At 55.0% G+C, this 23,029-nt stretch overlaps 1 protein-coding gene across 1 annotated transcript; it reads left to right on the top strand.

Annotated features, from left to right (window-relative positions):
* Positions 1–377: 377 nt before the first annotated feature.
* On the top strand, positions 378–22,097 carry STK38 (serine/threonine kinase 38; the record flags this gene model as incomplete). The annotated part of the gene is made up of 13 exons (XM_080710109.1): positions 378–508; positions 1,917–1,968; positions 2,603–2,725; positions 3,255–3,338; positions 9,254–9,377; positions 11,305–11,459; positions 13,526–13,628; positions 13,956–14,017; positions 19,275–19,392; positions 19,946–20,069; positions 20,628–20,723; positions 21,299–21,393; positions 21,967–22,097. 13 exons carry the CDS (start codon positions 378–380, stop codon positions 22,095–22,097), a joined length of 1,398 nt encoding a protein of 465 aa, XP_080566235.1.
* Positions 22,098–23,029: the final 932 nt, after the last annotated feature.

Raw genomic sequence — 23,029 nt, 5'->3', positions numbered from 1 at the left:
TTTTATTTCTATTTGGAAACAGGGTCTCACTACATTGGCTAGAGCCTCACTAAGTTGCTGGGGTTGGCTTTGAGCCTGTGATCACCCTGTCTCAGCTTCCCAAGTCCTGGGATTAAAAGCACATGTCACCGTGCCTGGCTTATTTTTTATTTTGAAACAGGATCTCACTAGGTTGCTGAGTCTTGCTAAGGTTGCTGAGGCTGGCCTCAGGCCTGCGATCCTCCAGTCTCAGCCTCCCCAGTACGGGGCGATGGGCGTGGGCACCCAGCAGCTGCAGCATTGTGAAACATTCCATGCTGCCTCTGTGGCCTCTTATGCTGGCCGGCGGGTGCGCTTGGTGTCTTGGTGCGAGGAGGCCTCTCCTGTCCCCAGCAGTCATGGCGATGACAGGTGCGGCGCCCTGCACGTCCATGAGCAGCCACACGAAGGAGAGGGTGACCATGACCAAGGTGACGCTGGAGAACTTCTACAGCAACCTTATCGCGCAGCATGAGGAGCGGGAGATGAGGTGAGAGCTCTGATCCGCATCTGCGTGGCCCGAGGCCTTGCCGTCAGCCGCTTATTTCTACAGCCACAGGACCTGCGAGTGCACCATGGGAAAGCCTGGGGCGCGCCTGTGACCCTTACCTGGCCGGGCCTGGGGCGCGCCTGTGACCCTTACCTGGCCGGGCCTGGGGCGCGCCCGTGACCCTTACCTGGCCGGGCCTGGGGCGCGCCTGTGACCCTTACCTGGCCGGGCCTGGGGCGCGCCTGTGACCCTTACCTGGCCGGGCCTGGGGCGCGCCTGTGACCCCTTACCTGGCCGGGCGTGGGGCGCGCCTGTGACCCTTACCTGGCCGGGCCTGGGGCGCGCCTGTGACCCCTTACCTCGGAGGCCGAGACAGGACACTCGCAGCTCGGAGCCAGCTGTGGCCGCGCAGCCCTCGGCAGCCTGTGAGGCCCTCTTTCTAAGTACAGAAAGAAATTTGGGCTGGAGGTGTAGCTTGGAGATAGAAAGCTTTTTTGTGGGTCTGGGGATGGAACCCAGGGGCATTCTACCTCCAGGCTATACCCCCTGCCCTATCTTTTTTTATTCTTTCTTTTGAAACAGGGCCTCACTGAGTTGCAAAGGGCCTTGCTAAGTAGCTGAGGCTGTCCTCAACCGTGATCCTCCTGTCTCGGCCTCCCGAGTGCTGGGATGACAGGTGTGCGCCACCGCGCCCCGCTGCCAACCACCATTTTGGTCATTTCCCTCCACTCCAAATTCTGCTTTTATTTTTGTTGTTTTTCACTCATTGCTTACAGCAGGAAGGAAGGAAAAGGCGTGAGAATGAAGTGGGTTTTAGTCAGGGCTCGAGAAGCACCTGTCGGCAGAAGGTGAATGCCGGCGGCTTTGTGATCTGCTGAGGAAGTGACTGAAGAGAGCAGACACAGACAGACAGACAGACTGAGCACGCACGCACGTTTGGTTTGGGAGCGGGGTTCTGTGTTGCGTTATGCAGTCTTTTTCAAGCTGTAAGTTGAAGAATGGGAATCTTTTCGCCTTAGTAATTGTAAGGCGTTCTGTTGATAGTTGTGTAGGTTTTGTTTCAGTGAACTATTTTTATGCCCCTCGTTTGCCATGTTTTTTCTTTCTATTTTTTTCTTTTCTTTTTTTTTTTTTTTTTTTTGCAGGTCTGGGGATGGAGCCCAGGGGCATTCTACCTCTGAGCTACAGCCCAGCCCTATTTTGTATTATTGTGAAGCCGGGCCTCACTGAGTAGCTGAGGCTGGCCGCGAACCGCGATCCTCCGGTCTCGGCCTCCCGAGTGCTGGGATGACAGCGTGCCCGCCACGCCCGGCCCTGCATTTTTCAGAAACCAATTAGGTTACATGGGATTTCAGACAGCAATTGAAATATTTTTCATGCATGTTTTGTTGTTGATTATTTGTTTTAGACAAAAGAAGTTAGAAAAAGTGATGGAAGAGGAAGGCCTAAAGGATGAAGAGGTAATTGACATTGGAGATCCTCCCGGAATCCACAGGGAAGGCAGGTGTCAGCCACGAGGCGGCCTGGGCGCGGGCAGGTCTGCCCGTCCCACAGGAGGTTGAAGGGGCGTGCTTCTGGACCTGGGAGAAGGCAGCACTGAGTGTCCAGCAGAGCAGGATTTCTCTAGAAGCCACTTTAGTTGATTGGAGTTAGAATCCAAGAAGAAGGTGAAACCAAGATCAAACTAAGCCGGGCGTGGTGGGCACGCTCGTCATCCCAGCATCCTGGAGGCTGAGACAGGAGGGTCACAGTTCCTGGACAGCCTCGGCTGCTTAGTGAGGCCCTTTGCAAGTCAGTGCGACCCTGTTTCAAAATAAGAAAAAAAGATTAGGGCGGGGGGGTAGCTCAGAGGTAGAATGCCCCTGCGTTCCATCCCCAGTACTGCAAATAAATAAATAAATAAAACTTGTATTTTATTTTAAAAATTGAAAGGCAACAGTGCCGGCGGAGTGGGCTGCCGAAGCGGGTCGGTCAGAGCCCGGCGGGGCGCGAGCAGCCCGGGCCCTCTGGCCCTGCGGGAGGGACCTTGGCTCTGCCTCCAGCCGCCAGAGTCAGAGTGTCAGCGCCCACCCTGCCCTCCTTTGTCTACTTTAGAAACGCCTCAGGAGATCAGCGCATGCTCGGAAGGAGACCGAGTTTCTTCGTTTGAAGAGAACAAGGCTTGGGTTGGAAGACTTTGAGTCGCTAAAGGTCATAGGCAGAGGAGCGTTTGGCGAGGTAACGCCCGCACGCAGCAGCCCGCTTCGCAGCAGTGCCTCGGCTGCCGACCTGCACCATCTGGCTGTGGAGCGGTGGTGCTGCTCTCGTGCTGGCCAGGCGGGGGGTGAGGGCAGGAAGCCGTCCACGTGTGGGCTTTGTTTTTTTGCAATACTGGGCATGGAACCCAGGGGCATTCTACCTCTGAGCTACACCCCCAGCCCTATTTTTTATTCTTTATTTTGAAAAGAGTCTCACTGAGTTGCAGAGGCCTCACTGAGGAGCTGAGGCTGGTCTTGAGCCATGATCCTCCAGTCTCAGCCTCCCGAGTGTCAGGATAACAAGTGTGCCTATCACACTGCAAAGCCTTTTCTTCTACTTTGTTACCACTAGGTGCTTATATTCAGATTATAATGCGTTTTTCTCAGGTCCTGGTTCCATCTCCAGCATTGCAAAACAACAAAGCAGAACAAAATCACTTTGCTTTAACATAAAAGCACTGGCTTGGTCGTGTGAACCTTTGACTTGGCGTTTCTTTTCTCATTTTGAGGTGCGGCTTGTTCAGAAGAAAGACACGGGGCATGTGTATGCAATGAAGATCCTCCGCAAAGCGGACATGCTCGAGAAGGAGCAGGTGAGCGCCGGGCGCGTCTCAGCGCTCCGCGGCCGATGGTGGCGGTGACGGAGGGCACAGGATGCAGCTCGGGGTGGTCTTCTTAAAGCTGGAACGCGGGAGGAGCTGCCTGCGCCCCGCCGAGCCCACGGTGGTGTGGCGCGAGCCCTCTGAGGTCATGCTTGGTGCAGTAGCGTCTCTCGCCAAAGGCTGGAAACAGAGATTGTATGTTCACTTCGGCACTGAGGCCTGGCAGGTAGGAATGGGTGTGCAGTGTGAAGCTTGTCTTGGCACGCTTTGTTCTGCAGGCTCATCCATTGCAGCCTGAGGATGCTGGGGCGGTACGGTGCCCAGGGCCGCGCAGGTCCTGCTGACAATGCAGTGCTCAGGGAGGCTGCTGCGTGACAGTGCAGCCCATCCCTGCGCCCACCCCGCCCAGACAGCTGGCCAGGACCTGGACCGCTGTGCAAGAGCTCTGCAGATGAGAATAAGGCCGCCACTGGGAGGCCTTTTTTTTTTTTTGAGGGTCTGAGGCATTTGACCTCCGAGCCATACCCCCTCTGCCCTATTTTTTATTCTTTATTTTGAAACAGGGTCTCACTGAGTTGCTGAGGGCCTCACTAAGTAGCTGAGGCTGTCTGCGAACCACTATCCTCCGGTCTCAGCTTCCCAAATGCTGGGATTACAGGCATGCGCCACCAAGCCTGGCTGATGGCATGTTTTTAATAAGCCAGGATGCAGACTCTCCTGAATTGGGCCTCTCTTGCTGATTGATTCAGACAGGTGGCTGTGGGCGCAGGGCTGCGGGAGACCTGGCTGAGGGAGGCAGAGCCCACCGGGGTGAGAAGGGCGCGGGCTGGGGTGAGCACAGGCCCAGCTCAGGCCGGCCCTGTGTCCACCCCAGGACCACAGCCATCCCATCCCGCCTTCCCGCCTTGACTTAGGCCTCTTCGTGTTCTCCTGCGCCCCAGAGCCCAGGCTCGGGAACTCCAGTGTGAGCATCACACCTCGGGCAGGGTCTTCAGCTGAAACCCACCTCGTGCCACGGGGCCAGGCAGGCGCACTTGTTGGCACAGCCTCGTGGCCCCAGTTCCTCGAGAGGCGGAGGCAGGAAGGTGGCCGTGAAGGTGCGTGGGTGATTGAGCCGTCTCCCGTGAAAGGCCGACGGTAGCGTCCGTGGAGGCTGCTGGGCTGTCGGCCCTGCGGAGAGCGAGCCAGTGAGCCGCGTTTACGTGTTGCCTGAAGGTAGTGCACGGCCCGGCCTGCAGTGCCGAGGAGCCGCCTCATTCAGGAGGCGCACGGGAGAGCCCTGCTTTGCGTGTGTCGCACTGGGGAGTCGGGTTGGTTCCTTGGTCTGCTCCTGTATTCATCTTTCAGAGCCGGGGCTGAGCCCCGAGTTTACTCTGTTTTGAAACAGTGTCAGGGAGTTGCAGAGGGCCTCAGCTGAGGCTGGCCGCACACCTGTGGTCCTCCTTTCTCGGCGTGCGCCACCACCCGGGCTGTTTTTTTTCTTTGTTTTTGTGCTACTGGGAATTAAACCCAGAAGCATTCTACCTTTGAGCTACAACACCCAGCCTTCTTTATTTTTTGTTTTTGTTTTGGTACTGGGGATTGAACGCAAAGGCCTTCTACTTCCAAGTAGACTTTATTTCTCATTTTGAAACAGGGCCTCCCTAAGTTGCTGAGGCTGGCTTTGAACCTGCCATCCTCCTGTCTCAGCCTCCCAAGTACTGGAATTATAAGCATGTGTCAACATGCCTGGCTTATTTTTTTTTTTAATGGTTTTCATTAGGTTGCCAAGAGTCTTGCTATGCCGCTGAAGCTGTCCTTGAACCTGTGATCCTCCTGTCTTAACCTCCCAAGTACTGGGATTACAGGTGTTTGCCACCAAAGCCAGCCAAGTTTATTTTTATGAGACATATTTCCTATAGTTTTAGGCAAGTCTCAAAACTTCTATTCAATAAATAGTACTCAGAAAAAGAAAATTGTATAGTGAGGAATATATTACAACTCTCAGAATTATTTCCTATAGTATGTGCCAAGAGCCCAGCCTGGTAACAGGTGATCCAAATAGATTGTTTTATTTTTGTTGTTTTTGTGGTACTGGGGTTGGAACCCAGGGGCATTCCACCTTTGAGCTACACTCCCAGCCATATTTTTTATTCTTTAATTTGAGACAGAAGCCGGGCGTGGTGGGCACGCTTGTAATCCCAGCATTTGGGAGGCTGAGACAGGAGGATCACAGTTTGTGGACAGCCTCAGCTACTTAGTGAGGCCCTCTGTAACTTAGTGAGACCCTGTCTCATTGAGTTGCAGAGGGCCTCACTAAGTAGCTGAGGCTGGCTGTGAACCCCAATCCAGTCTCAGCAGCTTAGCAAGGCCCTCAGCAATTTAGAGAAACCCTGTTTCAAGATAAAAAATAGCTGGGTGTGGTGGCGCACGCATGTAATCCCCATGCTTGGGAGGCGGAGACAGGAGGATTGCGCGGGTTCAAAGCCAGATGCGCTGGCTTAAGAGACCCTGTTTTCAAATAAAATATAAAATAGGTCTGGGAGTGTAGCCTGGAGGTAGAAGGGTTCCATCCCCAGTACCATCAAAAAAGTAAAAAATAAAAAATAAAAGCCGGGTGTGGTGGTACACACTTGTAATTCCAGTACTTGGGACTCCGAGACAGGAGGGTCCAAGTTCATAGCTAGCTTCAGCTGCTTAGCGAGGCTCTGTAACTTAGCGAGGCTCTGTAACTTCAGCTGCTTAGCGAGGCTCTGTAACCCTGTTTCAAAACAAAGTGAATAAAAAGTAGGCTGAGGTGTAGCTTGGAGGTAGAAAGCCCCTGGGTTCATCCTCAGCACCACACACACACACACACACACACACACACACACACTCTCTCTCTCTCTCTCTCTCTCTCTCTCTCTCTCAATAAATAAAGGACCTGTCTCATGATCTTAAACATGCGTTAATTCCTGCACGAAGCGCTGTGTGACGTTGATTGTTCAGCTCATGTCAGCTAATGGGCTCGATGCCCGAGGTCTGACTTCAGTCCGGGCCAGCTAAAGCCTCTCATCACAAGCTCGAGGCTGCTGAGGCTGGCTAGGAACCTGGGACCCTCCTGTCTCAGCCCTGCAAGTGCTGGGGCTGCAGGTGTGCGCCACCATACCCAGCTGCTTATTGAATCTGTTAAAAAATTCTCCAAAGAACATAGTACAGACTGAAAATGGGCCCAGCCTTGGCCAGGAAGAATGAGACGGTAAACACAGGATACGCCAGGTGGGATCTGAGTCCACACGGAAGAGCAGTGTGAGAGCAGCTGCCCTCACTGGAGACTGGCCCGTGGACAGAGCGCAGATACTGTCTTGCACCGCTTCGTGCAGGAATTAATGCATGTTTAAGATCGGCATGCTGTACACACTTAAGACTGGCAGCAGGACCACAACCTCTATTTAAGGCTTAGACTGGCTGGGTGTGGTGGGTACGCTTGTAATCCGAGTACCTGGGAGGCTGAGATGGGATTGCGGGCTTGTGGCCTGCCTCAGCAACTTAGGCCTTCTGAAATTTAGTGAGACCGTGTTTCAAATAAAAGGGATAAGCTGGGCGTGGTGGCGCACGTTTGTAATCCCAGCGCTTGGGAGGCTGAGACAGGAGGATCGCACAGGGTCAAAGCCAGCCTCAGCTACTCAGTGAGACCCTGTTCTCAAATAAAGTATATATATAAAAAAAAAGGTCTGGGAGTACAGCCCGGAGGTAGAAAGCCCCTGGGTTCCATCCCCAGTACCACCAAAAACAGAAACAAAGGCAAAAAGGGATAAAAAGGCTGGGGTGTAGCCTGGAGGTAGAAAGCCCCTGGGTTCCACCCCCAGTGCCCCCCCCACACGCACGCACATACACATGTGCGTGCTTAGCCTGGGGCTTATTCTAGACTTGATCACATGATGCAGCTCAACCTTGGCTCTCCGGCTGAGGCAGGAGAGTTGCTCGTCCAGGGTCAGTCTGGGCAGCAGGGAGAACCTTTCTGCAGAAAACGGGGACAGGTGGGGCTTCATGATATGAGCTTCATAATTTATTTCCTTTTTTACGTGTATGTGTGTGCTAACAGAAATTAGCCCGGGCGCATTCTACCTGAGCTATACCCTCACATCCCTTTTTGTTACATTTTATTTTATTTTATTTTATTTTGGTGGTACCTGGGGTAGAATCCAGGGGCTTTCTACCTCCGGGCTATACTGTCAGACCTATTTTTTTTTTATATTTTATTTGGGAACAGGGTCTAAGTTGCTGAGGCTGGCTTCGAACCTGTGTGATCCTCCTGTCTCAGCCTCCCAAGGGCGGGGATTATAAGTGTGCGTCGGCTTTGTTTTTTATTTTGAAACGGGGTCTTGCTAAGTTGTCCAGGGGGCCTTGAACCTGTGACCCTTCTGTCTCAGTCTCCCAGTTACTAGGATCATACCATGCCTGGCCCCTGTTATGTATTTAAATTGGTCAATTTGATACTATGGTGCATGATTATTACTATTTGGTTCTGGGATTGCGCCAGGGCACTGTGCCTCCAGGCTGTGCCTCCAGCCCTTTTCCTTGTGAAGTGGGGTCTCACTGGCTGTTGAGCCTCACAGTTGCCGAGGCTGATCTCAGTCCTGGGGTTTTCCTGCCTCGGCCGCCCGAGTCCTGAGGTCGCAGCTGTGCTGTGCCTCGGTGCACAGCTGGGGAGCATCATTTTAGCGGAGCAATCCTGCCAGGTCTCCTAGGCTCCTGCAGCTTGTCTCCTCAGCTAGGTATTTCGGTAAAAGTAGAAAACTGGAAATGTATTCACTTAAATCTATAATTTAACTTCCATGTTCTTATTTTTTTCCCTTAGGTCTGGGGATTGAACTCAGGGCACACTACTACTGAGCTATGCCCTCAGCCCTTTTACATTTATTTATTTATTTACTTATTTATTTTGTGGCACTGGGGAGGGAACCCAGAGGCATTCTACACCCCCAGCCCTATTTTATTTTTATTTGGAAACAGGGTCTCGCTGGGTTGAGAATCCCATTCCTTGCTGAGACTGTCCTCAAACTCGGATCCTCCTGTCTCACCCTCCCAAGTACTAGTGTTACAAGTGTGCACCACCACGCCTGGCTGGCACTTACTTATTTTTTGCAGTACTGGGAATGGAACTCAGGAGCGTTCTATATCCAAGCTATACTCCCAGCACTGTGTGTGTGTGTGTGTGTGTGTGTGTGTGTGTGTGTGTGTGTGTGTGTGTGTGGTGTACTGGGCACATTCTACCTCTGAGCTACACCCTTATTTTTTAGTTTTTATTTTGAAACATGGTCTCACTGAGTTGCAAAGGGTCTCACTAAATAACTGAGGCTGCCCTCGAACCTGTGAACCTCCTGCCTCAGCCCCCAAGTCCTGGCGTTACAGGCGTGCGCCACCACACCCGGCTCCTTTTTGGTTGTGAGCCGGCCTGGGCCTCCCCTGAGCCCTGACTCCGCGGCTCCGCCCTGGGTTGGCATGGAGTGGCCCCAGCCCGCGGCTCCTCGCGGCTCAGTGCAGCGAGGCCTCCTGGGCAGTGTGGGTTGCGTGCTGTGGTGCCGTGGTGTCCGGAACTGTCCCTCACCGCACAGTGCACACCCACGGCAGGGCCCCGTGGTCTCACCTGGCCCAGTTGTTCCCAAAAGAGGTTATTAGAACAGAACTCTCTGCAGAGGTGTGGTGCCAGGGGCTCGGCACCTGGAGTCGGTGGGCGCTGGAGGAGCTGCCGCCGCGGGAGCGTGCACTCTGCAGCGAGGGCCTCCCCAGGTTTCATCGGCCACCTCCGGCCCAGCCGGTGTTGAGCTGGTCTTGTCTTGCCCAAGCAGATCTTGCGTGTCGTCACAGTTACGTACTCAGAGCAGCCTTGAACTTGTCTACACTGCGAGCAAGGCGTGTCATTAATCCAATGCGTGTACCTCCAGGTCGGCCACATCCGTGCGGAGCGCGACGTTCTAGTGGAGGCAGACAGTTTGTGGGTTGTGAGAATGTTCTATAGTTTTCAGGATAAGCTAAACCTCTACCTAATCATGGAGTTCCTGCCTGGAGGTAATGACCGAACGTCGCAGGCCCCTCCCTCTCTGCCTCTCCTCCCGCCCGGCTCCCCTCCTCTGCTCCTCAGCCTCGCGGTCTGTCTGCCTCTCCTCATGGCCTTCCGGAGCCGGCCGCCTATCTGAGTGGGCCTTCTGTGATGTAGCGACCTTCCCATTCTGTTAAACACAGGCATTTCTTCCCTTTTTCAACCTGTAGGGCTGAGCGAGGGAGTTGCCAGTATAAGGCCAGGGAGGGCGGAAACAAGGAGGCCTGCCGTCCCTCCTCCAGCTCCCCGCTGTAGAAGGTTTAAGTTTTGACGAGTGGACGTGTGCCTCTCCTAAGGCAGCTTCGAGAGGAGCCAGACGGAGCTCGGCGTCTGGTGGGGGACAGTCAGTTTTCCCGCGAGCAGACTTGGGGCAATTCTGAGGAGGAAAACCAAAATTACCCATTTCTTTTCTGGTTTTTGCAAAGCAGATAGAGCTGGAATAAAATATTGATCTTGAGACAACCCTTAGCTTAAAAGATCCAGGGTCATCAGTAGTTTTTATTAACAACTGATCAAAGTTAGGAAACAGTGGGTCAAGTTCCGCTGTAGAATGGGGAGCGGCTCTTTAACCAGGGCTGGGGGCCGGCGTGGTGAGCGCCTGGCCACTCCCAGGGCCGTCTTCCAGGGCTTCTCCTGCGCCGCAGACCCTGCCCTTTGGGCTCGCGGAGTGCTCGCAGGAGTCGGCCTGCAGCCCGACCGTCAGGCTGGGCTCTCTGGCCACCTGGGCAGCTCTCCCGGTCGGGAGCGAAGGCCACACAGCTGCTCAGCCATGGTCGCCGCACTGCCCGTCTCTCTCAGGCCTGGAAAACTCTGCCAGGAGAAACTGTCTTATTTTTCAAGTCTTGGGTCAAGAAGAACATTCAGTAAATGGTTACATTTTTGCCCGAGTGAAAAATACTTCCCTGCAAGACTATGTAAGATAAAGGTATGAATGAAATGAGATTCAAAAGCCAGTGCAGAGCCGGGCGTGGTGGCGCACGCCTGTAATCCCGGGATGGCGAGGCTGAGACGGGGATCGCAGGTTTGAGGCCAGCTTTGGCAACTGAGACAGCAACCTAGTGAGACCATTTCCAGATAAATAAAATCAGGCCGGGGGTGTAGCTTGGAGGTAGAATGCTTCTGGGCTTGATCCCTAGCACCAGAAAAAAAAAAAAGGCCGCACAGCACTCTGAGGCTCCTCCTCCCTGTTTCCTAACATGAGCTTTACGGGCGTTAAGCCGAGTCTCCTATTTCTCCTAGCTTTAGACTGCTCAGGTGTTCTCCGCTTTTGTCTAACTCTTGACTTTTAGGATCTCAACCTTTCTTTTCTCTTTTAATTGTGGTATTAAGCAGAAATAATTACATTTTGACTTTGCAGAAAACTAAGGACATTACTAGTTAGGTGCTAAAGTCTGCTTCTGTATTTGGAAAGTAGCAGGAAAGCCCCGGCTCCCCGCCCCGCGCCCCCGCCCCTCCACCTCCCTGTCACATCAGGGCACCCCCTTGCCCTCCACGCCCGCGCCTCACGCCGCGCGAGCTGCGTTATCTTCTAGTGTTCCGTGGACAGGGTGGAGAGCGCGCTTTCAGCCTTCCCATATATCCACACTTTGGGCGTTTCAGTCTCTAACGATGGCATTACAACCTGTATGCAAATATTATCTTCTACATGGAGAGAGATTTGCACATATATTTGTGCAAACTGAAAAGTGAATTTTTCTCCCTAGTCCAGAGAATTATCCTAAACACACTCTTTTTTTAAGTTTGAGAGGAATTTCCTTTTCCTCTCAAAAGTAGAATGAGCTGGTGCCCCGTGGCGCGCCCTGGGTAGTGAGGAGCGCCTTCCTGTCCCGGGCCTGGCCGGGGTGTAGAGCGCGCCTCCGTCCGCCGTGTGGTGGTGGCTTTGCATCTTTGCCACAGGGGACATGATGACCCTGCTGATGAAAAAGGACACGCTGACCGAGGAGGAGACGCAGTTCTACGTCGCAGAGACCGTGCTGGCCATCGACTCCATCCACCGGCTCGGGTTCATCCACAGAGACATCAAGCCGGACAACCTGCTGCTGGACAGTAAGGTGGGCGCCCACCGCCCGGCCGGCGCCTCATTCCGCCATCTCTCTCCCTGGTCCTGGGATGGAACCGGGGCATTCTTCCTCTGGGCTGCATCCCAGCCCTGGCGTTTTGAAACGGGGTCTCCTTAGGTTGCCGAGAGCCTCGGTACTTGCTGAGGCTGTCTGGGAACCTGTGGTCCTCCTGTCTCAACCTCCCAAATTCTGGGGCTGTAGGCGCAGCCGCCAGGCCCGACTACATTGTTTTTAATAGGTAAGCTACTTTCTCTGAAAGGCTATGTCCCTTTAATTTCATTAAACATTCCTCTTAAAGGACATTCACTTTTGGGGTATTTTTGGTTTTTTTTTATACTGCTCCCAGAGACATTCTACCTCTAAGCTACACGTCTGTCTGTCTGTCTGTCTGTCTGTCTCTCTCTCTCTCTCTCCTTTTCCTTTTTTTGCAATACTAGGAATAGAACCCAGGGGCATTCTACCTTCAAGCTACACCACCAGCCTTATTATTATTATTATTATTATTATTACTATTATTATTATTACTATTTATTTTGAAACAGGGTCTCACCAAGTTGCAGAGGGCCTCACTAAGTAGTAAAGGCTGGCTGCCAACCTGTGATCCTTTGTCTCAGCCTCCCAAGTACTAGGATTAAAACATGGGCCCACACACATGGCGTAGAGCTTAGAGTGTTATTTTCTTTTTTTCTGTGATACTGGGGATGGAACCAAGCTACACCCCCAGTCCTATTTTTTAGTCTCTTTTTATTTTATTTTTTTGTGGTACTGAGGGTGAACCCAGGGGCTTTTGTTCTACCTCCAGGCTATACTTCCAGACCTACTTTAAACTTTATTTGGAAATAGGGTCTCACTACATTGCTGAGCGCCTCACTAAGTAGCTGAGGCTGGCTTCAAACCTGTGCGATCCTCCTGTCTCAGCCTCCCAAGCACGGGGATTACAAGCGTGCGCCACCACGCCCGGCTCTAGGCTATTTATTTATTTACTTATTTATTTATTTATTTTATTTTGTTGGTACTGGGGTTCCTGAAAACTCTTCTACCTCCGGGCTACACTCCCAGACCTGTTTTTACATTTTTTTTTTTTTTTTTTGGAAACAGGGTCTCCTAAGCCAGTGGGGCTGGCTTCGAACCTGCGCGATCCCCCTGTGTCTGCCTCCCAAGCTCGGGGATTACAAGCGTCGCCACCACGCCCGACTAGGCTCTTTATTTTTGAAACAGGGTCTCACTGAGTTGCAAAGGGCCTCACCAAGTAGCTGAGGTTGGCCGCGAACTGCGATCCTCCCGTCTCCACCTCCTGAATGCTCGGATTATAAGCATGCACCACCATGCCTGGCTGAGTGTTATTTTCTAATAAAGCCAAAGATAGTCATTTCCTCCTAGCATATAGTTAACTCTCTGCTAAGGCCTCACCTGCCTGAACCCTGTCTGGGCAATCTCCTTTGTTAAGGAGGAGCCCAGCCTAGAACCAGCAAGCGCAGCAGCAGCTTTCCGGCAGCAGCGAGCAAACCTGCTCCGGTTCCAAGCCGTAGCCCCGCGCCCCGAGCTCGAGGAGGAGCCGCTCGGCCCGGCCTGGCCCGGCCCGGCACTGCCTCCCCACCTCTGCTTCAGATGCGCAGAGAAGCTGGGTTGTGGAGACGCTCCCTCACAGAGCTGTGGAGGGAGCTCCTGGCTGGGCCTGGTGACGCACATTGACATCTCAGTGCTGGGGACGCTGAGACAGGCGGATCCCAGGCTCGTGGCCGGCCTCAGCTACTTAAGCCCTCTGCAGCCCTGTTTCAAAATAAAGAATAAAAAATAAGACTGGAGGGTGGAGCTTGGAGGTTCCATCCCCGGTACTGCATTAAAAAAAGGAAGCCGGGCATGTGGCGCACGCTTGTAATCCCAGCATGAGACCGGAGGATCGCGGTTCGCGGACAGCCTCAGCTACTTAGTGAGCCCCTCTGCTACTCAGTGAGACCCTGTTTCAAAGTAAAGAATAAAAAATAGGGCAGGGGGTGGAGCTCAGGTAGACCGCCCCTGGGTTCCATCCCTAGTACCTGTCAGTTTCTTCTCCACAGGGTCACGTGAAGCTTTCTGACTTTGGCCTCTGCACGGGACTGAAAAAAGCCCACAGAACGGAATTCTATCGGAATCTGAGCCACAGCCTCCCGAGCAATTTCAGTGAGTGTGAGGCGGTGCCCGGGAAAGAAGGGCCGGCCCCGGGCGGGTGGGCCCCGCCTCTGTCACAGCAGAAAGACCAGCACGGGACGCGCATGTGCAGGAGTCCCTGAAGAGCGCGTAGGACAGCCCCGCTCACCCCGGGCACGCTCTGCCAGCCACGCCCCAAACGCAGAAGGCCCTAAAAGTGACAGTGCTGCTCTTGGGCATTTGACAGCGACGCTTCTGAGAACAGAGCGCGTTGGGTGTTGAGGGCCGGCGCACAGCTGTGGGTGCAGGGAGCCCCGCCGCGCCGCGCCCCGCCTCGCTACAGCTGTCTCTGTGCTTTAGCTTTCCAGAACATGAACTCCAAGCGGAAAGCGGAGACCTGGAAGAGAAACAGACGGCAGCTGGTGAGTGCGGTGGCGGCCGGGGGCGCCACGACCTGTGCGCGCCCCACGGTGTCGGAGGGGCGGACTCCAGGCTGGGAGAGTCCCCCCTCCTGCTCCGCCTTGCGCGGGGTCCTCCCCACACCACGCAGCTGCCTTGAGCTCCGAGGCGCTGGCCTGCAGAGTGGGGACGTCTGGGTAAAGACGCCTCGGTCAGTGCCCAGCCTGCCCTGTGACGGAAAACACTGCTGGGTGGCCAGAGCTGGAGAGAATGGGAGGGGAATGCAGACTGTGCGCACATAAAGAACCCCACAAGTCGAAACAGAAGCCACTTTCTTGCACTTACCTGGTGTGTCGGACATTATCTATTTACTTTTTAATGGTAGTGGGGATTGAGCCAGGGGCATTCTACCTCCAAGCTTCACCCCCAGCCTGACTTTCAATTCTGACACAGGGTCTCACTGAGTCGCAGAGGGCCTCACTAAGTAGCTGAGGCTGGCCTTGAACCTGCGACCCTCCTGCCTCAGCCTCCCAAGTCCCGGGATCACATACCTGCACCTCCATGCCGCTGCCAGGCGGAGCACACTGTGACAGCAGCTGGTCGGGCCTGCCTGCGGCACGGCGGCGTGCGTGCTGGCAGGTTCGAAGGCCACTGGCGGCCGCTGTCGGAGCGTGACTCCTGCTTCCGTGGCACCTTTGGTTCTTGGGAGCGGACCCCAGTCGCGAGGCAGAGGGGCCGTGCCCGGGTAGTCAGGAAGGCTGGCACTCGTTCACCAGCGGCCTCAGGCACTTCTCTGGAGATGCAGTAACTGAAGTTAATCTTTTTTCTCTTTTTTTGGTATTGGGGTTGAGCCCAGAGGTGCTTTACCGTCGAGCCGCGTCTCAGTGCCCATTTTGTGTGTGCTGTGGGGGTTGAGTCCAGGGATCTTCTACCACTGGCCTGTTTCATTGAGACAGGGCCTTGCGCTCTGGCTGGCTTTGGTCCAAGTACTGGGCACACGTGCCAGCACACCCAGCCCTTTTTATTCTGTACTTTGTGGCAAGGTCTCGCTAGTCTTCCCGGTCTAGCCTCAAACTTGTGACCCTCCTGCCTCAGTCTCCTGAGTAGCTGGGGTTTCAAGCTGTAAAACGAATCTCTGATGTTTTTTCCTGGTATTAATTTGGGACAGTTATCTGCAACATAATTTCCTCTTCTTGGGAGCTGTGTTACTCTTTAAACTTGTAAATTGTGTTTTTGTGGAACTGTTTCCGGGGTTGGTTGGTGGTTAGGGAGTCAGGACGGGTGGGCCCCTCCAGTCCTGTCTTTCCGTGGCGCAGCTGCTCTCAGCCTGCACATTGGAGTCACCGGGGACCCCGGACCGTAGTGACGCCCAGTGTTCACCCCCAGAGGTTCTGGTGCAGTGTGTCTGGGGCGTGTAGCCTGGGTGACTGAGGTGTGAGAGACTCTGGCGGCGGGGTGCCATGGCCCACGTGTGCAATCCCAGCGCTTGGGAGGCTGAGACAGGAAGGTTGAAGGTTCGAGGCCAGCCTCAGCACCCTAGTGAGACCCCATTCCAAAACAAACAAAAAGGGTTGGGGGTGTACCTCCCTGGGTTCCATCCCTAGTACCACGCATACAGAAAGAGTGACCCTGTGTGATAGCGCTGTGTGCCTGGTGCCGAGCTCCCGGCCGGAAAGGACGTGGCGGGCAGTCGCCGTGCCTTGTTGGAGACTGATAGTGGGCTCTCTTTTGGAAGTAACAAAAGTCAGGACTCGTCTGAGCGTCGGCGGGGTGGGCACCCAGCCCAGTGCCTCGCTCCCGCCAGGGGAGTGCTCTGCCGCCGGGCGGCGTCCGGCCTTTTCCTTTTCTCTTTAGGAGCAGGTCAGGTTGTAATCCCTGGCTACTTGCTATGCTGATGATTACTTCGGGGATAATTAAATTCGAGCTCCTTCATGTCCTTGTGCTCTGAGATGGGCTCTGTGCCTCATGCGCACCCAGGGTCAGGTCAGTCACTGGGGACGGCTTACGAGTCTGCGAGGAAGGAGGCGTCCGTTTCCACCTGGGGTTAAATGGCATTTGAAGTGTTTTCGAGCATCTGAATGGATGTGGGGTCCTGGGGCCATGGTCTCTTCTGTTCCCAGTAGGGATGGGAAGTGTAGATGCAGGTCGTCCCGGCTGGCCTCGCCCCGGGACCGTGCCAGGGCGCTTCCCGCAGGCGCACTGCTCCGTCCACCCCTTGTGCGCCACGGGCACCGGAGGCAGGCGGTGTTTGGCAGCGTGGGCCTGGGCCGCTGGCCTCTCTCGAGGTGCTGCGTCTGCCGGCCGACTTAGGTCAGCTGACGGAAGCGACCCAGCGGGAATGGAGGGCGCTGCCACTCAGACAGCAGATGGCGAGGCTGGCCCGCGTGGAGATGGACGAGGTCTGGGAGGGCGCCGGCGGCCAGGCAAGGCGGCTCCAGCCGGCGCTGCTCTCCTTCCGGGTCCAAGCCTTTGGGTGGCATGTATCTTATAATTCCAAAGTTGGTTTTAACAGAGCCTTAGTATCTTGAAGTTCTTTTCCTGTGGCAATAAAGCTCTGGTTTTATAATCTTTGGTCAATAAGATTTATATAGCATTCATCTTTGTTAGAATAAATCTAGTCTTTAAAGAGTATCTATAGTTTCTTACCTTTATAATTAGAATGAAAATGCTTTTTTTTCGAGGGGTCCAGGCCATGTTTCATATTTTAAAGCTTGAAGAAACCTCCCCAACCAAAAAGAATGGGCACTTATATTAATATTTATATTTTTAAAATTTAACATTTGAAGCCAGGTGTAGTGGCACATACTTGTAATCCTAGTACTTGGGTGGCTGAGACAGGAGGATCACATGTTCGAAGCCAGCCTCGGCAGCTTAGTGAGGCATTCAGCAACTTAGTGAGACCCTGTTTCCAAATAAAATATAAAATAGGTCTGGGAGTGTAGCCTGGAGGTATCAGGCCCCTGGGTTCCATCCCCAGTAACACACACAAAAAATTAAAGCCGGGCGTGGTGGCGCACGCTTGTAATCCCCGCGCTTGGGAGGCTGAGACAGGAGGATCACACAGGTTCGAAGCCAGCCTCAGCTACTTAGTGAGGCTCTCAGCAACTTAGTGAGACCCTGTTTCCAAATAAAGTATAAAATAGGTCTGGGAGTATAGCCTGGAGGTAGAAGGGCTTCCAGGAACCCCAGTACCACCAAAATAAATAAATAAATACATACATAAATAAAAAATTAGGCTGGGGGTGTAGCATGGAGGAAGAATGCCCCTGGGTTCCATCTCCAGTACCTCAAAAAAAATAGCTATTTGATTACCTGTTTGGAGAAATATATTCCTATTTTACAATGTACATTGAAATCAACTAGAGCTGGGCGTGGTGGCACACGCTTGTAATCCCCGCGCTTGGGAGGCGGAGACAGGAGGATCGTGCTGGTTTGGAGCCAGCCTCGCTGGCTTAAGAGACCCTGTTTCCACATAAAAATGTTAAAAAATAGGTCTGGGAGTGTAGCCCGTGGGAGTGTATACCAGAGGTAGAAGGGCTTCCAGGAACCCCAGTACCACCAAAAAAAAAAAAAAAAAAAATCAACTAGAGATAGAAATTAAATTTCATAATTTTAGAAAAAAGTATCAGACAATATTTGTGTTCTCAGAGCAAGTAAGCTTTTTAAAATGATACAAGCAGTATAAGTCATAAGGAAAATGTCAGTTCATTTTACTACTGTGTATGTGGAGCAGCGGGAACAGTGCGGTGCGGAGCCCGCAGCCCGGCCCAGCCCCGCGCCTAGAGGGCCCGGGAGAGCCCACGCGCTCCAGCAAGCCTGCCTGTCACCGCAGGAAATGGCTGTGTGGTCAGAGATTCCACAGCAGCCAAGATAACTGACCTTCAGCTGCGTGCGACAGCTGGGTGACTCTGCAAGCCTGCCATCTCAGCCACCTGGAGGCTGAGGCAGGACAACTGAAAAGCTGAAGGCCAGCCTCGGCCATTGCAGGAGACTGCCTCAAAATCGCAAGTGAGAAGGGCTGGAGATGCCGCCCAGTGCAGAGCGCCCGGTCAGTCTCAGTACCACAGAGTAAAAGGAAGCAGCATTGGGAGGAAGAACGAGAGCGCGGCAGCCCCTGGACAGAACGACACTGTGTTATAAAGCACGAGACTAAGTAAGAGCCGGCCCGGCGGAGCGCCTCGTACCCGACAGGAGTTCTCAGCCAGGCTCAGCAATTTAGCGAGACCTGTTTCAAAATAAAACTTAAAAGGGCTGAGGGTGTCTCTCAGGCAGAACACCCCAGGTCGCCAGCACCAAAAAGAAAAATCAAGAATCAAAACAGGAAAAACTAAACATCTTGTTTTGGGAGCAAATTAGATCTGCTTGGTGCGCAGAGGCCCGCCCCGGCCTGACCGGAGGGCGGCTCGGCATGGTGACCGGGCGGGGTGGCTCAGTGCAGCTCACTGGTGGAGTTATCCTCAGAGCTCGATGAGGACGTGTGTGGAGGTGACATCATAGTGCTTTTGGTATGACAGATAATACTTCATTTAAAAATCATAAAAACAGTAAGCATCAGACTGGGAGAAAATAGTTCCAGTATGTAGAACTATTAAGGACTAATGTCCTGAATTTATAAGATTTCCTATGAATCAATAGAAGAAAAGGAACAAAACACAACTAAAAAACTACTGGGCGAAGAATCTGGGAAGAAATTTACAGGAAAAGAACCAGGATGGCTAATTATCCTGTGAGCTGGCCTCAGCCTTACTGGTAATCGCTTCATGTTCATCCACTGGTAACGCCAAGTATTGGCGAGACAGGCGCCCGGTGCGTTCGGTAGGAGTTAGCCCTGTGGAGGTAGACCACCAGGTTTAGGCCGGCAGTGCTCCTGTGCGATGGAGGTGCGCATGGGCGGTGCTCCCACGCCGCGGAGCGCCTGGGTGATGCTCCTGGGTGGCGCTCCTGGGCAGTGCTCCGAGTGACAGTGGTGCTCCCGTGCCGTGCTCCTGCATTGTGGAGCTCCTGGGTGATGTTCCCGGGCGGTGCTCCTGGGAAGTGCTCCGAGTGATAGCGGTGCTCCCGCATTGCGGAGCTCCTGGGTGATGCTCCTGGGCAGTGCTCCCGCACGCACTGCGTCGGTGTGCATTCAGTGTGGTCTAGAGAAGCGGCAAACGCCATTGTGACTTACGTGGCGGGAAATAATGCTCCGGCTCAAAATCATGATGTTAAGTGAAAGGCCGGATGTAACAGTCATGTCATAGCCGGCAGGCGTGGGGGTCCACCTGACCGCCCTCCCCGCAGGCCTTCTCCACCGTGGGCACGCCCGACTACATCGCCCCCGAGGTGTTCCTGCAGACCGGCTACAACAAGCTGTGTGACTGGTGGTCGCTGGGCGTGATCATGTACGAGATGCTCGTGGGTGAGTGGCGCCGCCTTCCTGCCGTGGCTCGGCCGCTGGCCGCGCTCCTCATCTGGCTTGTGCCTTCGCCTTCTCCTCGGGCGGCTTTTTAACCGCGCGGTGTGCCGAGAGCGCCCCCGTCCCCTCTGGCCGTCCGCCCCCTTGCTCTCAAGCCCTGGGAACAGCGGCCCCCTGGCCTCTCGCCCTCCCTTGCAGGGAATCTGGATTTGAGGGCACACCTGTGGGTGCCTGCCGTCTGGGTCCATGCGGACCTCTCAGGAGGTCTGTGCTCTTGCCCGGGGGGCTGCCCGCAGGATGAGGCCCCCTCTGCTCCCGGGCACCCGGCCCTGCACCTCGCTGCCGCCCTCCCCGTCTTTAGCGAGCTGGCAGCCTAGTGGGGTCAGAGGCACGGCTTCGCCTGGGCTTAGTGTTGGGGAAATGAAAGTTGGCTTGGACGCTTTCTGGGATGTGTGCGAATCCTGTCTGCCAAGTGGGATGGACACACGGCAAGGGGAAGCCCAGGCAGACTCAAAGCTTGGGGTGCGCGGGCTCCAGAGTCCCTTTCCTATTGCAGGCTACCCCCCTTTCTGTTCTGAGACCCCTCAAGAGACGTACAAGAAGGTGATGAACTGGAAAGAAGCCCTGACTTTCCCTCCAGAAGCCCCCATCTCTGAGAAAGCCAAAGATCTGATTTTGAGGTATCAGAAACCCGCCAGCAACGCTCAGCCTGCGTGTGTGTTACTGGGCTTGAACTCGGGGCTGTCCTACCTCTGAGCTGCGCCCCAGGCTCTAGTTCTTTTCTTTTGGTGTACTGGGGGAGAACTTTCTACCTGTGGGCTGTACTCCCAGACCTATTTTGTATTTGGAAACAGGGTGAGAGCCTCACTAAGCGGCTGAGGCTGGCTTTGAACCTGCGCTATCTTCCTGTCTCTGCTTCCGAAGTGCTGGGATTACAAGCGTGTCCTGCCACACCTGGCTTTCTGTTTCATTTATTTTGAACAGGGTCTCATCGAGTTGCCTTGGGTCTTACTAAGTTGTTGGGGCCAGTCTTGGTCAGCGACCCTGCTGTCTCAGCCCCCAGGTCCTGGGGTTACAGGTGTGCGCCACCACGCCCGGCTTGCCCCGACTTTGACATGAGTGGGTTTCCCCCTCGCCTCGTGGGTTTGCTGCCGCTGTCCCCCATTGCCGTCGTGGAGAGAAGACGCTGCCCTCTGTCCGCAGGCAGGCCAGGTGCGCTGACGGCTCTGTCTCCCCAGGTTCTGCTGTGAGTGGGAGCACAGGGTCGGGGCCCCCGGAGTGGACGAAATCAAAAGCAACGCCTTCTTTGAAGGTGTCGACTGGGAACATATCAGGTATGCCCACAAAGAATGCTCTGCTTATTCCCTCGGGCCGTGCTCGTTTCCAGGCAGGAAGCGCCGCGCGGGCAAGCCGGGCAGGGTCTAGTGGAGAAGGGCAGCGGTCTGGCCGGCGCCCCGTGCCGAGTCCAGGTTGTCCACCGTCTGGGGCGTCCGGAGCGCTGTCCTTGCCCAGTGTTGAGGCCCCGGGACCAGCCCTGTCCACAGACGCCCCTGGGGGTGGCGAGGGTGGCACCAGCCTCCTCACTCAGCATCGGCCGGCTGCTGGGCAAGAGGGAGGGCGCGCTCGGGATGTCACGAGGGTGCCTGGAGGCTCACTTCTCTCAGCAGAAAGGCAGCGCGTGGGGCACGCCGAACTTGGAATCTGAGCTGTCCTCGTGCCTGTCTTCTGGTGCTGAATGCTCTGTCTTAGGCTTCCTCACTAAACTCACGTTCGGGTGCGGTCAGCTGGCTTGGTCCCCCCGCACTGAGAGTGGGGGCTGCCGTGGGTGGGCCCCCAGCCCTGCCACGGGTCTCGCAGAGGAAGCGGCGCACGGGTGCTCGCTGTAGCGTTTGGGCATCTGTTCTTGCAGAGAGAGGCCCGCTGCAATCCCGATCGAAATCAGGAGCATCGACGACACCTCCAACTTCGACGAGTTCCCCGAGTCCGACATCCTCGAGCCTGCAGGTAAGGCCAGCAGCACGTGGCCGCGCGCCACACCAGCACGCTGCGCAGGGAGAGTGAGGGCAGGCCCCGTTCCTGGGCTGCTCAGGGGCCGAGTGAGTCCCGAAGCCTCTTTTGTGGTTTCCTACTCGTAATTAAAGATCAGGCACATCGAAATGACAGGGGTGGGAAAATTGAACTCAGAAAAGAATTCTTGTTCAGAAATACGAGGTTCAGCCGGGTGTGGTAGCGCACGCTTATAATCCCAGCATTTGGAGGCTGAGACCGAAGGATCGCGGTTTGCGGACAGCCTCAGCTACTTACTGAGTCAGCCTTCTGCAACTCAGTGAGACCCAGTTTCAAAACAAAGAATAAAAAATTGGGCTGGGGGTGTAGCTCAGAGAGGTCGAATGCCCCTGGGTTCCATCCCCAGACCCGCCAAAAAAAAAAAAAGAAAAGAAATACGAGGTTCAAAGACTCGGCAAGGAAGGGAAGGCTTGCGGAGCGGGGTGCAACGGTGTCCAGGAGAAGCCGGAGCCTGTGCCGACGGCCATCTTGGGCCTAGGCAGGCGGCCCTTACGTCTCTTTCTTTCCCAGTGGCCACCAGCAACCACCCGGAGACGGACTACAAGAGCAAGGACTGGGTGTTCATCAACTACACCTACAAGCGCTTTGAGGGCCTGACCGCCCGGGGCGCCATCCCTTCCTACATGAAGGCAGCCAAGTAGCCCCAGGCGCTCGCGAGCTCCCCTCAGCAGCGCACGCTCCCCCTCTCGGGACGTGCCTGGAGAAGCCGGTGGCCGTCGCTGCGACAGGGCCGTCGCTGCAAACGGGATGCCCCGTGGATTTCTCCTATGATGCGTCTGAAAGCCGAGAGAACGGTGGCAACCATTTCTGCCGTGTCAGCAGTGACAGCTGACTTGCTGCTTTAGACGCATCCTGAGCCGATTTGATAAGTGTTTTTAGAGTTTGAAGGATGAGGGGAGAACGGCCGTCGTCCAGCACCGAGATTGTCATGCTCTCGCCAGGTACCAGCCTGTACCTGCCACGTGGACACGGCCTGCCCAGTGCTCCAGGGGTCCTGTCTGCTGTACAGCTAATGGACTCATCAAAGTTCCCACCGCTGCCCCTGCGCTGAAAGGCAGCGGCCACGTGGGGGGGGGGGCTTGCCTCGTGGGCCCACGTCTCCTTCCACGGTGCCCTTTATTTATGGTACAGGATCCAGACCCTCGGCTGGGGCTCGCCCTCCCGCCGTCCAAAGCTCTCCGCATGGCGTGCACCAGCTCCGCCCTTTGCTGCTCTTAGATGCAGAGCTGCGGGCCTCGCTCAGGGTCGGGATGGCGCGGAGCCTGCCTCTCTGCCTCTCACACGTGGCGAGGCCTGGGATGGCTGCAGGGAGCAGCGGTGCCCACGGGGGCTGCGAGCAGAGCTTGTCCCGGTCCTGGGCACAGCCGGCTGTGCCCACACAGTGCCGCCATGAGAGCGCCCGCCTGCTTGAGGAGAAGGTGCCTTCGCTCCCGCCTCTGGCCGCCGCCTTGAGTGCAGGCTTGCCTGTGCCTGCCCGGCTGACCCGGCCTCCCACCAAGTGCCTGCCCGCCCCGAGGGCTTCCCAGTTTGGACCTGAGGATTTGATGACACGAGGCCGCCGCCGCCTGCCGTG

This window comes from Muscardinus avellanarius (genome assembly GCF_963383645.1).
Source record: "Muscardinus avellanarius genome assembly, chromosome: 14".
Lineage (NCBI taxonomy): Eukaryota > Metazoa > Chordata > Mammalia > Rodentia > Gliridae > Muscardinus > Muscardinus avellanarius.
This window is presented reverse-complemented; position numbering and strand designations above follow the sequence as displayed.